The sequence below is a fragment of the Accipiter gentilis genome, chromosome 25 (assembly GCF_929443795.1).
Source record: "Accipiter gentilis chromosome 25, bAccGen1.1, whole genome shotgun sequence".
In the NCBI taxonomy this organism is placed as follows: domain Eukaryota; kingdom Metazoa; phylum Chordata; class Aves; order Accipitriformes; family Accipitridae; genus Astur; species Astur gentilis.
In genome coordinates this window covers 20799434-20820021 of record NC_064904.1, presented here as the reverse complement: position 1 = coordinate 20820021, position 20588 = coordinate 20799434, and the positions used below count along the sequence as shown (strand labels likewise).

The 20588-nt window shown below is 48.5% G+C and overlaps 2 protein-coding genes across 2 annotated transcripts; one reads left to right on the top strand and one right to left on the bottom strand.

Moving 5' to 3' along the window:
• The first annotated feature begins 1280 nt into the window (after positions 1–1280).
• Positions 1281–2819, top strand: MGAT2 (alpha-1,6-mannosyl-glycoprotein 2-beta-N-acetylglucosaminyltransferase). The gene has a single exon (XM_049828690.1). The coding sequence runs from the start codon at positions 1352–1354 to the stop codon at positions 2690–2692; it is 1341 nt and encodes a 446-aa protein (XP_049684647.1). The 5' UTR covers positions 1281–1351; the 3' UTR covers positions 2693–2819.
• A 1686-nt stretch (positions 2820–4505) lies between these two features.
• On the bottom strand, positions 4506–20564 carry DNAAF2 (dynein axonemal assembly factor 2). Its single transcript, XM_049829018.1, has 3 exons — positions 17825–20564; positions 7796–7942; positions 4506–5831 (listed from the first exon to the last, which is right to left on the bottom strand). The coding sequence occupies exons 1-3, from the start codon at positions 19505–19507 to the stop codon at positions 5259–5261; spliced, it is 2403 nt and encodes an 800-aa protein (XP_049684975.1). The 5' UTR covers positions 19508–20564; the 3' UTR covers positions 4506–5258.
• Positions 20565–20588: the final 24 nt, after the last annotated feature.

The following is a 20588-nucleotide window of genomic DNA, read 5'->3' as shown; positions in this document are numbered from 1 at the left end:
CAGAGACCCTCGTAAACGGGGCAGGGAGCTCGTGAAACACGGGGCCGCCGCTGCAGGCAGACGGAGACGGTCAGAAATCCCTGCTGGGTACGGCCGGGACGCGCCAGGGCTGCCAGCGGCCGCCAGCCCCAAACTGGGCTCGGGGATGGCCGTCAGGTGCGTAAAGCTTTTCGAAGGAAAACGGGGGCAATTTCCGCAAGAAAGTGGAGCGGCATGGGGCAGAGCTCTTCTCCTCCCGCGGGTCCCACGGACCTGCGTGGGTGACGGTATTTGACCCTCGGGAGCACATTGCACAAAACCGTCACCAAATTTCACAACTGGCCCGTGCCCACCGAGGAGAGGGGCTGGGACACAAAGTACGGAACTACAAGAGTAATTCTTGCAATTATTTGTAATTGTAGAGTTATCGTAGATTATTCTTGTAATTTTAGAATGATTGTCGTCTTATAGTTCTCCTAGGGTGATTGTCATCTTATATTCTTGTAATTCTAGAAATATTACGTGTTATTCCTGTGGTTGTGGGATGATTCGATTATGTGGTATTCCTGCAATTCTAGAATTACGTTCTCACCTTATTCTTGCAATTCTGGAGTGATTTTAAAATGCGTTATTCTTGCCATTCCGGAGTTCGTTTCTCCTTATGTATTATTCTTGCAAATCTAGGATAAATTTGTTCTAGAACGATTTTCTCTTATTCGTGCAATCCTAGGCTGACTTTCTTAATTTTGCCGTTCTAGAACGACTTTATCCCGTTCGAATCCTAACGATTCTCTCCCAATCCTAGCACGACTTTATTTCATTCTTGCAGTTCTAGAATGACTTTCTTTTGTATTATTCTTGCAAATCTAGACTTAAGCCTTTCTTTTCTTTGATTCTCGCAAATCCAGGACTCTTCATCTCCTCTCATCCTTGCAATTCTGGAATGATTTCACCTTCCTCTCCCAAAGGCTTTTCTTCTGCTGATTTTTCCTTGCAGATCCGCAGCGTCTCACCTCCACTTCTCCAGCACTCTTTGCCTAATTACGACCACCCCCACCCCACCCCCCCCAATTACCGCTGCCCAATCACAGCACAGCTTTGCCAAGCATCCCTCCGGGGGGGGGGGGGGGGGGGGGGGGGCACGGACGGGAGGCGGGCGGCGGCTGCGCTGTTCCCCACCGGCGGAAACGGGGAAGAGTGACGGCGGCGCCGACCAATGAAAAAGCGGCGGCGGTGCCGGCGGCGCCCTATGGCGTGCGGCGACGTGTGCGCGGTGGGGCGGCGGCGGCGCGCGCGCGCTGCCTGCGGGAGCGGCGGCGGCGGCGGCGGCGGGAGGTCGGCGGTGAACGGCGGCCGCCGCCGCCGGGGAAGGATGCGGCTACGGATCTACAAGCGGAAGGTGTTGCTGCTGGCGCTGGCGCTGGCGGTCTGCGCGCTGGCGCTGTGGGGAAGCGGCGGCGGCGGCGGGCGGAGGCGGCAGCAGCAACAGCAGCAACAGCAGCAACGGGGCGGTACCGGTAGCACCGGGGAGCCGCCGCGGGTCAGCGAACCGCCGCCGCGCCGCCCCGCCGTTATTAACGCTTCGGCTGCATCTTTAGAGTCGCCGGTGCTGACCGAGAACGGGACGCTGAGTTACCGCTCGCTCGTTTACCGATTGAACTTCGACCAACCGGTGCGGAACGCCGGGCGCTTCCCGGCGCGGTCCGCCGCCGCCGACGTGGTGCTGGTGGTGCAGGTGCACGATCGAGCCGAGCACCTGCGGTTGCTGCTGGAGTCGCTGCGGCGGGCGGCGGGAGTGGAGAACGTGCTGCTGGTGCTGAGCCACGACCTGTGGGCCGAGGAGCTCAACCGGCTGGCGGCACGCGTGGACTTCTGCCCCGTCCTGCAGGTCTTCTTCCCCTTCAGCATCCAGCTCTACCCCCGCGAATTCCCCGGCCACGACCCCCGCGACTGCCCCCGCGACGTGGGCAAGGCGGCCGCCCTGCGCCTGGGCTGCATCAACGCCGAGTACCCCGACTCCTTCGGGCACTACCGCGAAGCTCGCTTCTCCCAAACCAAGCACCACTGGTGGTGGAAGCTGCATTTCGTCTGGGAGCGGGTCCGGGCGCTGCGGGAGCACGCCGGGCCCGTCCTCTTCCTCGAGGAGGACCACTACCTGGCGCCCGACTTCTACCACGTCCTCAAAAAGCTCTGGGCCCTGCGCGAGCGGGAGTGCCCCGAGTGCCAGATCGTTTCCCTGGGCACCTACAGCCCCGTGCGCGGCGGCTTCGCCGGCCGCGCCGACAAGGTGGAGATGAAGACGTGGAAGTCCACCGAGCACAACATGGGCATGGCCTTCGGCAGAGACACCTACCAGAAGCTCATCGAGTGCACGGACGCCTTCTGCACCTACGATGACTACAACTGGGACTGGACTCTGCAGCACTTGACTGTCTCTTGTCTTCCAAAGTTCTGGAAAGTGCTGGTTCCCGAAATCCCCAGGATTTTTCACACGGGGGACTGCGGCATGCACCACAAGAAATCCTGCAGACCGTCCACCCAGAGTGCCAAAATCGACTCTCTCTTGAACAGCAACCAACAGTACCTGTTTCCCGAAACGATGAGTGTCAGTAAAAGGTACTCCATGGCACCCCTTTCCCCTCATGTGAAAAACGGAGGGTGGGGAGATATTAGGGACCACGAACTCTGTAAAAGTTACCGCAGACTTCAGTGAGGATCGTTCTCGCAGCCTTTTTCTCTTTGAGTTGTTCCATACTGTCTTTTACAGGCACACACGTGTATAAAAAGCATTTATGAGTTGGTTTCTGCTTTAATATGAATAAACATTCTTGTAAAAGGTGTCCCAAAATAGTAATCTTTCATGTTCGGCAACCACGTTTTGGAAACGGGTTACTTGCTGCTGCCGGGCCGCTCGGAGCAGCGTCGCAGCCCCTATGCAAAAAGTGACCGCTGCTGTGTTAACTGGGAGGAGGAGGAGGAGAAAACTTGTGTTTAAGTGCGTCTTCTCTGGTGCTTATGGTGCTCTGGTGTGGGGGTTTTCCCCCATCAGGGTGAGAGCGGTGGTGCCGGGGGTGGTGAGCCAGGCTTCGCACGCCGCCTCCGCCGGCGGTACCGGCACCTCCTGCCGTCCCACCGGCCGCCCTGCCCGGGGTCACCTCATGCCCGATACCCACGTCCCGGTTTGGTTGCGATGTGTTGATGAATATATGAAGGAAAAAAAAAATTCATTGTTTTTACTGCAATGTAGATAAATATACGATTTTTTTAGTTCTGCCAAAATAAAATTCAGTTGTTTTGTAATATCAGAGAAGTTCTTGATTCTCACAACAAGATGGTATCCTCTCATGTTGCTAGAAAGAAAGTCGGGACCAGGGCGGGGGGGGGCCTGTCTCTTCTTTAATCCAGAGGGCTGAACACATGCCATCACCCATTCTAGTAGTGTGCATTTAACTTCATTAAATTTGTAATGGTACTCATTAATTGAGGCAGAATAGAGTAACAAATGCATGGCACGACACCTCTTTTGTTTGGCTCAAAAAAAAGTTCGCTTTCAAATTAGTCATCTGCGTAAAGCAACCAGTAAAAAATACTGCTGTGTAATGGAAACACGCTGAATTGGAGCTGAAAGCCATGAACAGGAGAGAGCAGAGCTGTTCGTCAACATCGAACAGTTCCTCGCCTGGTTTAAGTCGAACGGTACGACTGCTTTAATGGCACTTGACTTTGAAGCAAACCTGGTAGCAGTAGCTCATAAGAAGTTTTCGTAGAAGTACATTAGAGAAAGAAAATGCTACGCTAAGGTGACAGACATGGAATATTTAGAGGTAGATTTTCTACCAGATTTGGAGAAAAAAACAAATTTGGTTTTTTAATTAGAGAAAATGGGGTCGGTGCTCTTAGGATGCTGGCTGCAACAGTTACATGGAATGGAAAGGGTTGAGAATACATCAGTTAAATGCTCATTTGTGAGAGCGCCAAGTTTTGTGAAGTACTCAAAGTAGCATGCAGATGTTTATTTTGACTGTGACAAGATGCTCTTTTTTTCCAGGGGTAATTTAACTGCCACGATTTTGTACCGGGTTTGGTACTTGCTCCATTATCATAGTTTCACAAAGTCAGGGCTGGCACTGAAAAAGCTGTGCCTGCACCTCAGCCCTTCCATACCCTCCAGAAGGAACAGAGCAGCTGTGTGACAGAGCTGACCGGGGTGAAACTGAACCCAGCAAACCACTTGCCCGCCTTTGGCTGGGTCGGTGCTGCGCTGGCACTGGCGCAGAGGGTAGGGCAGATGCTTCTGGCAGCTGTGGCTTCCGCTGAACTTACAAAAAGTAAAGTTTACACCACGTACCCCCACTGCAAGCACTTGCATTTAACAGAGAAATGTAAGAGTAATTCCAGAGCAGCTGTGCAAGAAGTCACATTTAACTTTCTTCTACAGCACCTTTGTGTCTTGTACAACTCAGAAATTATTTCAGAAGCAGCAAGAAAGGGAACTGAAAGTTTATTATTAGATCTGTTCTTTGGGTTATCGCACTTTAGAGAGATGAACCAGCAAAGAGCCTGCTGAAGCTCACGGGGAACTGTTTTTGAAAAGCAGATGTAATCTGGATAAAGTGAATCCATTTTACAAATTGTAAACACTTAGTAGCAGACATCCAACAAGAGAGGATGTTTTTATTGTGCAATTGAATTTGTTCGGTTGACAGACTGGGGTATGTCTGGATGCTGCAGATCCGAAGTAATGTACTAGGATGGAATACACGGTATAAGTGTTGATTATTTCTAGGAGACTAATTAGAACTTCTCCATGTAATTAGAAATTTCATTTGATTGCTGAAAATCACTCTAAGTCTAATCCTGCAGTTGTCACAAAATGAAAGGTTTGGAAAATGATGAATACTACTCATTTCTAGGTGGACTAAACACAGCAATTCCTGAAGGAGCCATTAGAAGAAGGATATATACAAATAGTCTCTTGCTACATTAGAGGGAGTAAGTTATGTAAACGATAAAGATGCATTTTCCTCCAGGAGCTCAGATTTACTTTCAACTGCATCTTTCTTGTACGTAAAATTATTTCAGCCCATACATATGATTAGAAAACTCAGACCTATTAACTTAAAAAAAAATTAACAACAATGTAAGTATTCTGTCTTGACATGTAAACAAAACAGTTTCAGTAGGAACCTGTGTTCTACTCTTAGCCCTGAAGTCATAAACCAGCATGTGGAAGTCGTGGTAAGCATCAAACAACAGAAGGAAATCCTAAAATAATTAAACTAGTCCAATTCATACAGCAAAGAATTCTGAAAGACAACCGGGCAGTGCGTTACGTGATCCCTAATGATCTGCACACTCCCATCCTGCGTGTTCACTTCTTGCAGGAGCGGGGAGGCTGGCCTGCTGTCCGGGCTGCGCTGGTTCCCTTGTGCTGACCCTGTGGGCGCAGCAGCTTCATCCCCTTCCGCTTTCGCCTGCCCCTCCAACAGAAGGCCTGCTTGTTTTCCAGAGTCTGTGGCCACAGCCGTTTCACTTACTGTGACGGCACTTTCTAAATCTGGTTCTTTGCTCCTAGATACACCAGGAACCGCTGAACTGGTGTCAGAAGGTTCATGCTGCGAACAATGGTGTGAACTACAACCTACTTTTCCTATTGTTTCAGCTGTTGCAAAAGATGTGGAAGTTTTGTTGGTTTCTGCAGCATGTTCTCCTTCGGCTGTGTCAGCTGCAGTACAGTTTGTTTCTGCATTTGTTTGGGGGTAGTTGCCATTTGTCTTTTCAGTGAGATCTCCTCCTGAGCTGCTAAGCGTTTCTTCTTTTCCATCATGTTCAGAATGGACTGCTTCCTGCGGCTGTCAAGAAAATAAATGAATTGGTTTATAGTTGAAACAGACCAGGCACACAAAACTGCTGTAAAGACAGGCCAAGACACTTGTTTCTCCAACATCAACTTCCAGAAAGCCAAGTCAGTACCGTGCTGAGGTTTTCCTGATCTTGTACCGCACGTGGGAATGAGTGGCAGGGAGGTCGTTTGCCTCCCGAAGGCTTCCTCTGCAATAGGAAACGCGCTGGGCAGCTGCCAAGCGGCCACAGCCTCCATCGCAATTAACAGCAGGGAAGACCAGCAAGTCACCACACCCAGGCTGTTTTCTAGAACTCGGGGGCCACAAAAATTGGCCAAAGGATCTAAACTCTCATTGAGAGAAGTGTGTTTTAACCTTGCAATTAGGGAAATTACCATCCTGTCGTATGTGGAAGGTGTAACTGGTAAGTGAGCTATCTTTCTCAATCAGCCTAAGCAAGTTAATCCAGGAACTGCTGCGGTTTGCCTCAGGAGAGTACGAACTGTGAGACCCAGTGTTGTCTAAATAGCAGTTACCCAATTTCACCATTGCTTTCCTTTCTTGGGTACCAGAACATACACATCTGCTCTCCCAACAATTTGAATTTTAAATTTTTATGTACAATTCACACTAGCTACAAGAGTTAAGCCTGTCAAGTAATGCTGAAGCCACTATCTTCAGGGTACACTCCTCAGTCCTCCAGCTTAGTTCCAGAGGTCGCATGCTTCGTCTGAGCTTGCTTTCCCAAGAAGCCATCTACACTTTAACTGTATCTGCAGTCTCCAGTTTATGGCCACAGAAGTAGCCTGATTGTCCCTGCATATTATCTTTCATTTAAGACAAGTATTAAATTAATTTCTGATACAGTGTCTACCAAGAAATCCCAGTCGATTTGGGGGTCTTACCTCACACTTTCCTCTTTACAAAACTAACATATTGTTTGCTTCATCTGTCCATCTCCTATTTTGCAATGGGAGGTCGTTTGAATCCTGTGGCAGACTTCAGAAACAGGCTACCTTGCATCCTTTGTATAGACAGGGTGACTGAGGAAGAAGGGTAGCCTGAATGAGGCCTTAAACATTACAAGTAGTGAATTTGAGACCAGTGTTTAAGATGAATAGTCCCATATTTAATTACCTACACAACAGGAAACCACCAAGTATTCAAACACTTGGACCGAATAAAGATAACGAGACCCGATTCTTCACAGACAAAATCCTCTAGGTTTTCTCTACCTGTGCGAGAAGGCAGAGTGAAGCAGTGGTCGTGACTGAGCACCCTCTGTCCATCTTAAGGAGCCCTTTCTGCTTCCTGGTCCCAGCAGCCAGGTTCTTTGCCTCTCCAGTCCCTCCTGACCCCAAGTCCCTCCGGGTAAGTTCACTTCTGGTTACCAGACATCCACAAAGGTGTCCATGCAAAAGACTGCATGCTATAACTGTGGGCTCCAGTACACGAGCCCAAACTCTTGAGTATTTGAAGGACGTGGATTATTCACTTCTTTATTTCCATTTTTAGAACATTCTGGGTTTTAGTCTGATGACATCTGCCAAGATTTGTTTGCAGCACATCGTCATCAGCTCTGACCTGGAAGCACTTCGGGTCCCCCTGAATGAGGGATACCAAGTAGTTACCAAGTCATTTTTTTCTTTTAATACCAGTGAGAGATTTAGCGTTTGCATGCCATGCTGTATTCCTGCAAGGAGAAAGTACTGTCTTTAATGATTGTATTGCAATTCTCCATCTCCCAAATGAAATATAGGAGGTTTCAATTCCTTGGTCACATTAAACGGCACAAACGTGAACCTATGCTTCTAAAAACTGATGTGTATACTTGCAAATACACCCTACGCCATGGTCTTCCCGGCTATATCAAGACAAAACAGGAACAAAGCTGTTTCGCTCAGATTTGATACAATCTTGGGGAAGCACATAAATCAGTCAGCAATATGTACTACTGCCAGAGAGATCCTTACCTTCAACCTGATTTGAATTCTGTCCTCAGTAACATCAAGCACTTCAATTAATGACTGACTTTCCAGTGCTGATTGGGAGCAAAAGGGAGGGCGTAAAACAGTGCCTAGAAATCCAACGACGTTTTCTTCGCTGACAAACAATCTTTCCTAAAGAAAAGAAAGAGCAGGTTATGTTCTTTTCATACTATACTTCAGTGGTACTGGAGCACAAAACTCACTCCAAACAAAGCCAGGACACTGATTCACAACACAAGTTTCACAGCACACTCACATCTCGATGAAGAAATTCTGAGAAGTCAGACATTCAGAAGTAACAAGATGAAATGAACGGAAGACCAGCGCTTAGCTCATTTCGATTTAAAGTACAGATCTGCAGCATACACCAAGGTAGAAGAAACATACGTTTTCTCTCTTTCGATACATCACTAATATATAGATTTAGACTCCTTCTGAGGAACGATTTCCACCAACATCATTCTACCGTCCTCAGCCGTCTTAACATCAGCACGGCATTACGCTTTTATGGATTTGTTTCAGTGTCTTACTTTAGGAAAATGCAAATGCCTCCTTAGACTGTCACTGCAGGATCTTTGAACCCTCAGGCTTCGAGATCAGACCTTCTAAAGCAAAGGCTAGGAAACATGCATGGCTATATCCGTTTCACATCCAACCACAGAGGCTTCTCAGATCTCCATTTAGGCAAGCGTAAATACCAGTTGGAAGAAACGGAGAGGTACCCACAGTTAAAGGCAGAAGTCTGGGACATGTTTTGAGGCTATTAATATGCAGGTCATAAACAATGTGAAACACGTTGCTACAGGTTTAAAGATTTAAATCAGTTACAGGTAATTAAAGGTCCTAAAATATGTCCTAGAGGGGCTGTTTCATAAGAACTGCAGAGCTTTCCCTGTCCTCATGTTCTTCCTAAATCATCTGCTGTAGGCTGTGGGTAGGGACAGATGTTGGCATGATAAAAATGGTCTACCCTAGAGGACTATTCTTGTGTTCTGTGAATTACCTTTCCTGTTTAACAACAAACTGCTTAATTGGAAATCACATGGAAAAGTCACAAACCTTCTACTTTAAGTCATACTTCTAAATTTCTTGATCCAGTTCTATCCTCTTGTCAACCCAATGAAAGTTAAACTCAATTATCACTGACATCTTGTGGACTGAGAAGCAAAAAGGCAATTCTGCACATTTTTGGCCCCCTGTGGATGTAGCCTTATGCACAGCCATATGCCACACTGTGTCTAACATACAAAATTTAACTGTCATCCTAAAAAAATAATTCTGTATGAGAAAAATAAAAATCATCCTATTTTTTCACTTTTAAAATTAGAAATCGCAATATGGAAAGTCGTAACATACCTATTGCTGGTTTTCAAAACCAGAGGGTTGCATTCATTTTCTATCCAGAAAGACTACAGTCCAGGCAAACATCCAACATCGGCTGCTGAGACAGTTTGTGAAAAAATTAAACTACAGCAGGGTTGCCCTGACAGAAAACCCTCTAGTAACATACCTACTTTTGCATTTTTGTATACAAAGCCTAAAGTACTTATTCCCTCATGTTGCTTCCTTTCTTGCCTGCCAGAGAGGGACCCTGCCAGTGCTTCAGGCTTGGAGAAATAGCCTGCAGAGTTCAAGAGAAGGTGTCAAGAGTAAAGAAACAAGGCAGGGAGTACAGACACAAAAATCTGTGAAGCGCCAAAACTCCCACAAGCTCATGAACTAGGTCACTGGCGAGGCCTTGGGCAGCACAGGAGATACATTCCCACCTCCGCCAAGCATCGCTTTGCCCACGCATCACAGACGGAACGGCTCAACTTCCCTTCTGCAGGGTTTTCGGCATGCTGCCGAGCACGATGGCGGTTCAGCCTGTCCTGGTATCCTGCCTTTGCTTCGAAGGAGAGTGCAGCAAAGCACCCTCTGCTCCAGCACGACAACTCTCCTCACCCAGCTGAGAAACTTAACTCACCTGCCAGTAATTCACCTTGAGCTGACACCCCCACTCCTTTGCACCCCACATTTTCATTTTAAGAGCATGATCACTTTCCTAAAAGCTGGAGACTCACAATTTGAGCGAGGATAAAAAAAGAGACTAGTGGTTGTTGCTGTTTTTCCTCCAAAATAACTGCTACAAGATCTCCACATCTCAACACCCTTTTGGGAAAAGAACCACCGTGGGTTTTGGGTGTCAGCACTCTTGCTTCAATTCTCTGCTTTCTCCTGGACTGCTATGACTATGAGCAAGTTTCTGCCTCCATTTTTCCTATATAAAATGGGGAAAACAATCTTTTTTCCCCTCTGAACCTGCATTTGTTTTGTCTAGTAAGAGCACAAGCATTTTGTGAAAGGACTCCCTTACTGTGCATTTGTGCTCTGAAAGTTGGTGCCTGACCTTGCTTGTGTGTCCATAAGCAGCGTAACAACAAAAAGAAACCACAGGTGCAGGAATCGGGAGAGGAGATGCCTGAAAAGCCAACAGGTAATTAAAAGTTTTCTGTTATGTCAAAATACAGCAAATCGCATCCTTAGATCACTTTGTCTGAAGCGACTTTAACCACAGGGTCACTTGCAGACGCTGCAGAGCCATTACCTCCGAAGTCAGCACCGTGGAGAAACAGCAGCAGCGGCAAAGGCAGCGTTCTGCCACGGGGCTCAGCACCCACCGACCCAGGAAACGCAGGAACCATTTCACAGAAGCATTTCTGAAATCGCAGCAGACAGTTTGCACACACCAAAGCAAAGGTACAACGAAGAAAACCAGGAGGACCCTTAGGAGAGAATGTGAGGTTGAGAGAGCTCCGTATAGAAACTGCCTTCCCAGGTCAGGGGTGCAAGTGCCAGTGCTGCCCGTGAACCATGGCTATGAGAAGGGAGCGACAGCTGTTCATCCCCAACGCAAACATGACTTTACACTTTGGCAACAAACCCAATAAATCTTTCTGAAGATGTCCTTCCTCATTAAAAGCAAAATAATTTGTTTTCTTCACAAAAAATACTGCTAAAAAAGAAAAATTGAATGAAAGGTCTATTGGCTGGTACTTTACAGGAGGATAAAAAGTAACTGCTTGTGACAACGTTCCTATAATTTTCACTAATTACTATAAACCAATTTGACCAGATTTCATACCAGCTCGACACCGTACTCCCAGAACACTACACTTACATTTCAAGTAAGTATTTAAAATTTTAACACAGCACTACCCAGCAGCCTCCCATAAATCATAGTACCTTGTGCTGTACACACAAGCAATGCTGTTTGTTATCAATATAATGATTATCATTAGCCTGTTCAGACAGACAGCGACTGTAATTCAGACTTTGCATTCATGGTGAGTATACGCTGAGGCATTTATATTACTGCAGATGTTATCAAAGCACAGACCTTGGCAAAAAATGATTCAGGAATTTATTTTAAAGCCTATTTGCTCTGCCTTGGAAGAACAGCAAAGGACAACCATCTGCAGATCACTTCAATGACCCTGTAAAATAATTCTTCAGTTTAAACAGTTTATTTTCTGATATTTATGATATTCTCTTAGCAACTTAGAATTAAATTTGTTTTTCCCTGCACATACTGTCATCTGCTGTTTGGTACACATTTGTTTTTCCTATGACTAAACTGAGACCAAATTAACATAAACGTTAGCAGGAATGACTTTGGTTTCTAGAACACTTTATCATTCAAAACCGTCCTTGTATCACACAGCACTGACAGCGCATAGCGGCAGTGGCTGCAACACCAGCAGACACAGCACAAAGCCGGTCCTCCCCCGGCTGCCCTTAGCACTCAAACAGTTTGTTCTGCATTGCTTTATCCAAATTCGTAGCCAATTACCATCCAGAGTTACCTCCCATGCAGGCTGCAATAGTTTTAAAAGTGGGACAGATTTCAGGCTTAAATGATTTGCATGTCTTCTGTAATGAGAAGCTGATGCAAATACAAAAAGGGACTTGGATCTAGGCATCGCCTGGCCTCTCGGTTTGTAGGGTCCCACTGCAAACCAGCTCGACATGAGAATTTGAATCTCAAAGTTCTGGTGAATGAAAGTACCTGTACTGGGGGTGAAAACTTTATTATGAGGTATTCATGACTGCAAAGATTAAACAGCTCAAAAGAAGCTTTCATGAGCTTAATCAGTAGGTAAATAACATTTCATGACATAACTGTTTTGTGTAAGTACATTATTCCCATAATGCATCTACCAACTAAAGGCTATTCAGAAATTAGTTGGTTTTATAGCAGAAGCAAACCAATTATGTTTCTTAATGTAGTTTGGGTAAGAGATTACTTTGAAAAAAAATCAAACAGTAAGTTCCCTCTGTTCTCCTTTTCTGTCCTCCTCTGACCTCCCAAAAAACTTGCCAAGAGTCCTGAAATGCTGAGCACAGAATTAACTGAACCAAAAATAAACTGTTGTAGGATTAAGCACAACAGTCCTAGTTTCTAGCATCATCTTCTAAGAAGTGACCCCTAACTATTATATTAACTCTTTATAGTAGATTGGAAGTTGAAAATTATAACCCTGACTTTCAAAGAAAGCATGTAACACAACTCAAAATAGTTTGGAAATAAGGGTAAAACCTAGATGCAGCAGTACGGCTAGTCAGACTGCCCGAGCCAGCTGAGACCCAGCACCTCTGTTTGGACATGGGAGCATACCGCAGCACCCATTCAGCTCTCTGGTACAGATTTCTCCCTGAAAGGTGACATAGGCTTAAAACAACAATGCATCTTATACTTCCCAATACAGGTCTTTAGGTTTCGTGCTTGGTTGACTCTCAAACCAAGAAATACATTTATCCACAAGAGCCCTAATTCTGAGATCACCGAGCACGAGGACAGCCCCAGCACAGCCCCAGGCAGCATGCCCACGGGAACACATCTAGCCCACAGCCTTTTCCACACACCCTCAGTGCCGGGAGCATCATACCTCTGCCACCCACAAATTACTTCTTTTCCAGGAAATACATGGCTGGAGAGCACAGGATGTGCCTGGGCACAATAGACCTAACAGCACATACAAGACAAGTACTGTGTTCAATGAGATAGCGAGGAGATTAATTACAAAGACTGACAGTCCCTCTGTTGTAAAGGCAAGTAAAAATAATATTGTTCCCATGGGGGTTTTTGTGTAAACAGGTCATAGCGTGTGTTTGTCTTGGAGGAGCTGCCCCACAGCATACCTGTTGCCAAAGCAGAAGACCCAAGTCCAGGGGTTAGAAAACAACACGTGACGGTCGGTGCGTGCAGTGAGCAGAGGTCACAGGGCTTCAGCGTTATTTACCAGCTGCTTTCTGAAGGAAAAAGCAACAAAGGCTTCAAAAGGATCCTCTTCACAAGGCGCTGGTGGCTGTGCCAAGCAGAAAAATCACACCTCTTTTTTTATGCTCAGTAACACACCCATCTAAAACATTCTCCGTGAAGGCATCAACATTCACACATAAGTTCGAGTTTTTGTATCGCTATGCAATTCCCTTTTAGATAGCCATGTGAAGTAATCCTCACAAACAGCATAACTCATGCTTAGTTCCAACCATGAACTAATCAGGAATGTTCAGTGTAATATTTTTCATACTGTAAAAGTTAAAAAAAACATAATCTCAGTGCATAGTAAAGCACAGGAAACTGCTCCCTGCTGTTCCCTGGAACCCCATGGGGGTTTACGTGAGTTAAATCTTAATATTCTCCATGACAGAACAGGGGCTTTTATTTCAAAAGGGATGGGCTAACTGCAGCGATTCCCTCCCCAGCGAGGGGGACCGCAGGAGAGAAGCACTGACCAGTAAAGTGAGCACACATCCGCTGAACAAACTCATTTCAGTCCACCAAGAAGGGCAGGAAGGGTGTGGATCAGCATGAAAGGGAATTACTACTTTAACCAATCTTTTTCTAATCACATGAAAATGAGCACACATGACCCAAAAACTGCAGGCAGAATTAATTATCTACAAAACATGTTTCACATGCTAGTATAACTGAGCCTCCAAGTCTCAGTAGTTCAGATATACCTACCAGAAAACTGGTTTTTTATTTCTGTTAAGAACTGAGCATTTAACCCCAGGAGACCAAACATTAAAAAGACATGCTTTACAAAGGCATGATTTCCATAATTGCCCAAGTCCAGCTCTGCCGTAAACCAGGACATTCTGGGACATGTTGTTCTCAGAAACCTTGCCTGGCAAGCTTACAAATTTTATTAATGGATATTTAACTCTCAACCATTCTTTTTTCATCATTTACTCCCCAGGTTCTGTTGTCTTAAAATGAAGGGGAACTCTCTGGTGCTGGAGTTTCCTAGGCCTGAGCTCCCAGGATTTAAACAAATGGAAGCAAGAGATGTAGAAGGTATTAGCGGATGAACTGCAACAAAGAGTAATGGAGGGAGCACAGCCCACAGCTGGTCCTTCCAGGCAAAGAGCAGACGGTGACTCTGGCAGCGGGGAAGCCAGGCAACTTCCTCACATCATGAGTCTCTATTGCCCTGGACAAACAGGGCCTGGAGCGAGCCCTGCAGAAAGATCAACACCGTGTGGTCTCTGCTACAGTGATCGAGCACAAGGCCAGTGACAAAAGATAAGTTTTTAAACCCCTGGAATACGTGACCCTGGTCCATGAAGCCCAAAGTTACAGAATCTTTATTTTTATAGGATTTCTGCTCACTGTGACAAGTGTGTGGACATTATGGTTTAGCCAAGGAGCGAAACTACTCGGAGACAAAGAGAAGCAATGACTGCAACTGCTGATAAGTTAGGGCTCAGAGTCAGCAGAGAGCTGACCATCTATTGTATGGGAAAGCAGTGAAACCGAAGCAACATCAAGAGCTATCAAATGAAGGAATACTTGCAATGACACAGTTAAAGTCCAGGGAGGACTACTGCACTGTAAAGACTTGCTGAAAATAAGCACTTGCTGGGGTGGGAATTCAGACTGCTCAGCATCTATGGAAACTGAGCTCTAAATATATCATCTTTCAGCACAGGGATTCAAACACATCTGACTACAAAAGGAAAACCAGTCCTTGAAATTCTGTTTCAAGAATGGTATCCTAAGGATGAGCTCAACTCATTCTTCTACCAATATCTGTATCAGACCAATTTCCAACAAGAAAAGAGGCCAATGCGATAACAGGAACATCACAAGCACACAAGGCAGGGCTGTGCAATTACTGGCACACCGTTATCGTACATGTTGATCTGGGCAGAGGCGCACAGGCAATCAAAATCAAGCGATAGGCACTGCACTACATCATAGTCCAGGGACGAGGCTGCCAACGACATGCATTCTGCTCATGCGGTGAACAATTACTGTAACACGTTTTCCTGGCTGTTTGGCAAATTAATGGGAGATAATTACGCAGGCAGCCTAACAGGGTACCATAACAGCCACCGTGGCGCGGGCTATCAGCGAGTTGGGCAGATTTCTGAAGTAACTAACCCAGTGAGGAATCTGTTCCCTGAAACATCACAGAAAACTGTGGTCTCCAGTAAGAAACAGCTTCCCAGAAGACAGCAGAGTAGGAATTTCCCCATCTGTAAAAAACACTGGCCTCTTCTTTCACCACACACTATCCTCTGGCAATGCTACTGTGGAAGAAGACAACAGCAGTGTGACTGGGAAGTGCAGGATAAAACTCCTGCTTGCCTAGGCCACCGAAAGCTCCCTGAAGTGATTAAACAGGGCGCTGCTACTGTGCACATTCCTAAAACACTCTACTATGATGGATGCAACTCCTAGAAGATCTCAATGCAAGAACCATAGTTCTGATTTATAGAAAGAGATACAAAGCAGAAAAACACCAGAGATGACAGCAGACAAATTGAAGAAATCAACATATATAGAAGAGAAGCTACCATGAGCAAATAGTTAATGGACAGACAACAGCATATAATAGTAGCTCTAATTAAATATTAATTTTTCTCACTTCACTCTGGCTGAATGCCGCTATCAGCGCTGGCACAGGCACTTTTGGGAAATAGCACAGTTAAAAAAAAAGCAAACAGAACAAATGACTTCAGATTATTTCAGCCACTTCAATTTGCAGGCCCGGTATCCAAAAGGACTGCACCCCAGAAGAAATAAATCTTTTTTAGCCGGCTACATAAATGAATGGCTGGGAGGCCTATGTATGACTAATGACCAATCACCTCCTCCTCCTACTCCACCCAAAACATTTTGCAATTTATAATAAATTCAGCACATTCAAAGATTTTTTTAACTCACAAAACGGTAATATTGACAAAAACCCTATTACCCTATTACCCTTTTAACAACTTCAAATTAAAAGGTGTTCCCCCAATCATAATAACTAATGCACACACCAAACACTTTCAATCATGAGACTGAGATCAAAGCGTGCAGAAATGTCCATCAATCACAGCACTAAAGAGATACTGCAGCAGAATTTCCTGATCCCAAAGTGAATTTTCAGCTATATCCCCACACAGAGTCACAGAAAGCTGTTGTTATCCCTTAAAAGCTGCATTTAGGCCTGCATGCCATAAAACAAGGAAGTGCACGCACACACACCATGGCACATGATGGAAGATATTCAGACTATCTGGAAAAGCGGATAAAATGCCAGTAGTTCCTACCCCATGCCTTCTGTACCTATACAGAAAACGGGCAGTAGTTTGCACGATGGCTTATTTGATATCACGTCGGCACCGATTAACAGTAGTGCCAAATGTGCCGTGGCCCCACTCGCACAGACTTGCAGGCTCCTGCTCCGGCAAAAGCGAAGGAAATGCACTGCAAACAGTTCAGCATAGGTGGTTCTCAATAAATTCATCATCTTTGATACTTACCCAAAATGATCAGCCCCTCCTTCAAATGAGTTGCTATTACAGAAAAGGTATGCAGCCTGCTAAATGGGAAATAAAACTTGAAGATTCAGCTGCACATATACTAATTGGATAAATATCTTTCAGAATCATGCAGTATTTTCTAATTGTAGGGATGGAGCAATTAAGATACTCCAAGCCACCATCCCAGTGGGTATACTTTAAGCCTGCCAGCTTTCTGGACTTGCACTCCCATGGCACATGATCCAAACTAAAGGATTTTATTGTTCTAAAATAAAGATGAACTCCAAATCACGTCACTGAAAGGTTACACAAGAATTGTGCAGTCTTAATCCCTGCTCATGACAACTTGTTTGAAACTCTGAGCTCACAGAATAACGTAGTTCTCCACAAAACTTGTGCGAGTGCTTCTTGAGATCAAGAGTGCCTCAAAGTGAGCATCCCTTTGCGGGGACAACGCCAGTTCTCAGCAGGCACTGTCAGCCTGATGCAGCACGCATGCCAACCTCCTCCCGCCACAGGGAGCATCACTGCCTAAAGACCCATAAAATAATAAAACATCTCAACTAACCAGTAAGAAGAGAAGATGAAGAACTAGCCCAGCAAAATGGCAATCAACATTGCAGCAGTTCACAGCTGCTGTTTGCTGTACTGCTGTGGTTGAACTAATGGGTGTTCCTGCAGCTATAAATGGGAGTTCTGTCCTGAAATACAGAAACAGGTACACGCCACTCACACGCCTGCATTTCATGACGCTGTATGCATGTGTGTGTACATCTGGTGTATTATAAACGTCTCCTTCTTTCACGTCAATAGGCTGCATAAGCAATTTACACAGCCATAAAGGCTAATGTTAAGGACATAGGGCAGGCTCTGTTTTCACTCATCATCAGAATTTCCTTTAAAAAAAAATCAGCACAGGAGGCAAAAGTCATTTCAATTCCAAGAATGAAGATGTCAGCTCCATGACGTGACCTTTGTACTGCTCGTACAAGACTAGCACTCATTAGGTCATTCCACTTACATCCGGTAACAGCTCTCCTAGGAAAGCAGCTTCCGTCACTACCAACATCTTCTGAACTCAGACCGATAACCTAACAGCTCCCCAAGACATCATTCATGAACAAATCCAAACAACAGAAGTCACACACTGCAGCGAAGCAGTGGCATTCTGGGAAGTGTGATGCACCAACCCTGCCATTTTGAAGCCATTACCTGCAGAGCTGAGGCGTCAAGGCCGAAGCAGAACTTCTCCCAGGGCCCGGTGCTGTCGGGGGCCTTGGCAAGCCCGACAGCAGCGTTGTGGGCAGACACGCTAATGCTGGTCTCGGGGGACGCCAGCCTGTTTGCGGGAGGAAACTGTAAGAAGAGGGCATAGGCGCCAGTGTCACTGGAGAAGCGGAGGCTGTAATGGTTCATGCCCACATCCCCACTGAGGCTCTGGGGCTGGATGCCGGGCACATGCAGGAGCACGGTGAGGGAGGCCTCATCCTGCCGGCACTGGAAGGGAGGGCACACAGCGGCCTCGGGGCTGCCAGAGCCCTGGGGAAGAGCCATCTCACCGGGGCTGCCCTCTGCCGCCGGCGGGACCGGGCTCTCGAGAGGGGACGGAGGGAGACCCTCGCCGAGGCCGCAGAGCGCGGCCGGCTCGGGGCTGGCGCTCGAAACGGGGGAAGCGGCGCCGGAGCGGGGCGGTGGCGGGTCGCTGCCCGCGGGTAGCTCGGCAGGCTCCCCGCCGTCGCAGCCGCCGCCCTGGGGACCCGGGGGAGGAGCGGCCCCGCCGCCCGCCTCAGCCTCCGGCGCCTCGCCGAGCCCCTCCGCAGCGGGTTCGGTCTCCTCCAGCCGCTCCCCGCCCGGGCCTAGCGGTTCCTGCGGGCCGGGCCGCGGCACCACGGGCAGCGTGACCAAGAGCTGCCGCTGGGCCTTGTTGAAGGCGGCCCGCCCGCGGTTCTCGTCCACGTCGTAGGGGAGGCGGAGGCGCAGGCGGTAGGCGGGACGCTGCGAATCGAGGCGCAGCTCCCGGCCGCGGATCTCCAGGGCGGCTTGGGCGGCGGAGCTCAGCAGCGGCAGCTCCACCGTCACCACCAGCTCCCGCGGCACCGGGCTAGGCGCCGAATCGCGGCAGCACCGGTAGTCTTGCAGGTCCACGTAGGAGCGGTGGCGGATGCTCCAGCGCGGCGTGGTGGGGCCGGGGGGTCGGGCCGACGAGGCGGGGGGAGCGGCGGACGGCGGGGAGGCAGCGGCGGCGGGCGGGAAGGGGAAGGGCGGCAGCGGCGAGTCGTCGTCGGCGGGCGGCGGAGCGGCGCCGGGCAGCGGGGTGCGAATGACGGGCGCCTGCGGGACGCCCTTGTACTTGGTGCCGCGGAGGACGGCGGCGTTGGCGCGGTCGAGCTGCACGGCGCAATGGCGCTCCACGGCCTCCAGCGCCGTGTCGCTGAGCAGGCGGCGGAAGCGGGCATTGCGGGCGGCCAGGCGGAGGGCCGCCGGGTGGAAAACCACGTCGTAGACCAGGCGGCGGCGGCCGCCGCGGCCCAACTCTTCGCGGCCCGGCGCCAGGCTGTAGGGTAGGGCCCAGCGGTGGCCGCCGGGCTCGGCGCGGGCCTGAGGCGGGCCGACCTGCGGGTTGCTGCAGACGTTGAGGTAGCAGCGGCGGGAGCCGGCCTGGCTGGTGCGCAGCACGTAGCCCGCCGCGGGGTGGACGAAGCGCACCTCCACGCCGCGTTCCCTCTCCAGGGCCGCCACCTCTTCCTCGTACAACCGACGTTGTTCCGGGTCGGCCAGCTCTGCCGCGTAGTCGGCGAAGAGCTCCTGGAACTGCTTGTCGCGGAAGGCCCGGTGAAGCCGCTCCGCCTCCTCGGCGCTGAGCTCCAGCTCTTCCAGCCGCCCCGCGCCCGCCATGGCTCCGGCCCGGCCCGGCCGCTTCTCGTTGCTGTGGAAACGCCAAACAAGATGGCGGCTGCGGCCCGGCCGGGCCCGTTGCTATGGTGGCAGTAAACAAGATGGCGCCGCCTGACCCTTCCGGCCAGTTGCTATGGATACGCCAAACAACATGGCGGGCTCTTTCCCTAGTGGTTTTCCTCAGAGTCGAGTCCTCTCCACTTCAGAGCCCTCCATCCTCGCTCAGCCTTTCCCCTCAGCGGCGGCTCTCAGCCCTCGCCCCTGTCTGCCACAGGGGTGGCTCATGCTCCCCCTCCTCTCCCGCAGCTCTGAGCTAGCAGTGCCACCCCCTCCAGGCCCAGGGTCAGCAGTGCTGGCGCAGTCTCTCCTGCGGTTTGGGTTTAGATCCTCAGCAGTTCAGCTCTCACCTCTTGTACCCGGCTTCCATCCACACCCCACCGCTGTCTTCCCCCTGCTCCTGCCCCCTGAGCATCGACACGCTCGTGTCGATGCCAGTGCGGCAGGAAGAGGTCTGTGAAACAAAACAGCTGGTGTTGGGGGTCCCCTGTCTGCTCTACACCTGATTTGGGCACTTTGGGGTGGCACCAGTCTGCTACCCTGGTCTCGATGCCCGTGAGCGGCCGGAGCGGGTTTTTGCTTAGTTTCATCGAAAAGGGACCGTGTTCACGTGCCGACAGACTGCTCTTCGCTGTAAGCCAAACCAACTGCTGATGCAGAAGTCAGCGCTGCCAGGACCTGACTCTTTCCCACCTTGCCGATTGCTCCTTCAGCAAGATTTCCTCCCCCTGGCCTCCTGAAACTTCGAAGGACCATGTCCTTGTTCCTTTTACCTCTCCTCACCCTGCCTGCGTAACAGTATCTGCAAACAGATTATATCCTGCCATCAGTAAAGAACAGCTCATAATCTTCTCTAGACCTTTCCTGTCCAAAGAAAAACCATAGCCCACATTTCCAGTATCTCCTGTAGATAACTAGCTATCACTTCAGCTCAGCATGGTGAAAGACGAAGTTCTCCCTATCTTTAACTTCTTTTTTTAAAAGATAGGTATTTCCTGTTTGATATACATGCATTTGGTTTCTC

Excerpts from the sequence above, each read along its gene's own strand:
- DNAAF2 (XM_049829018.1), bottom strand. The coding sequence starts at position 19,507 with ATGGCGGGCGCGGGGCGGCTGGAAGAGCTGGAGCTCAGCGCCGAGGAG. Across the intron at positions 7,943-17,824 it reads TTGACGCCTCAGCTCTGCAG|GAAAGATTGTTTGTCAGCGA; the intron begins GTAATGGCTTCA and ends TCTTTTCTTTAG. Across the intron at positions 5,832-7,795 it reads GAATTCAAATCAGGTTGAAG|CCGCAGGAAGCAGTCCATTC; the intron begins GTAAGGATCTCT and ends TTTTCTTGACAG.
- MGAT2 (XM_049828690.1), top strand. The coding sequence starts at position 1,352 with ATGCGGCTACGGATCTACAAGCGGAAGGTGTTGCTGCTGGCGCTGGCG.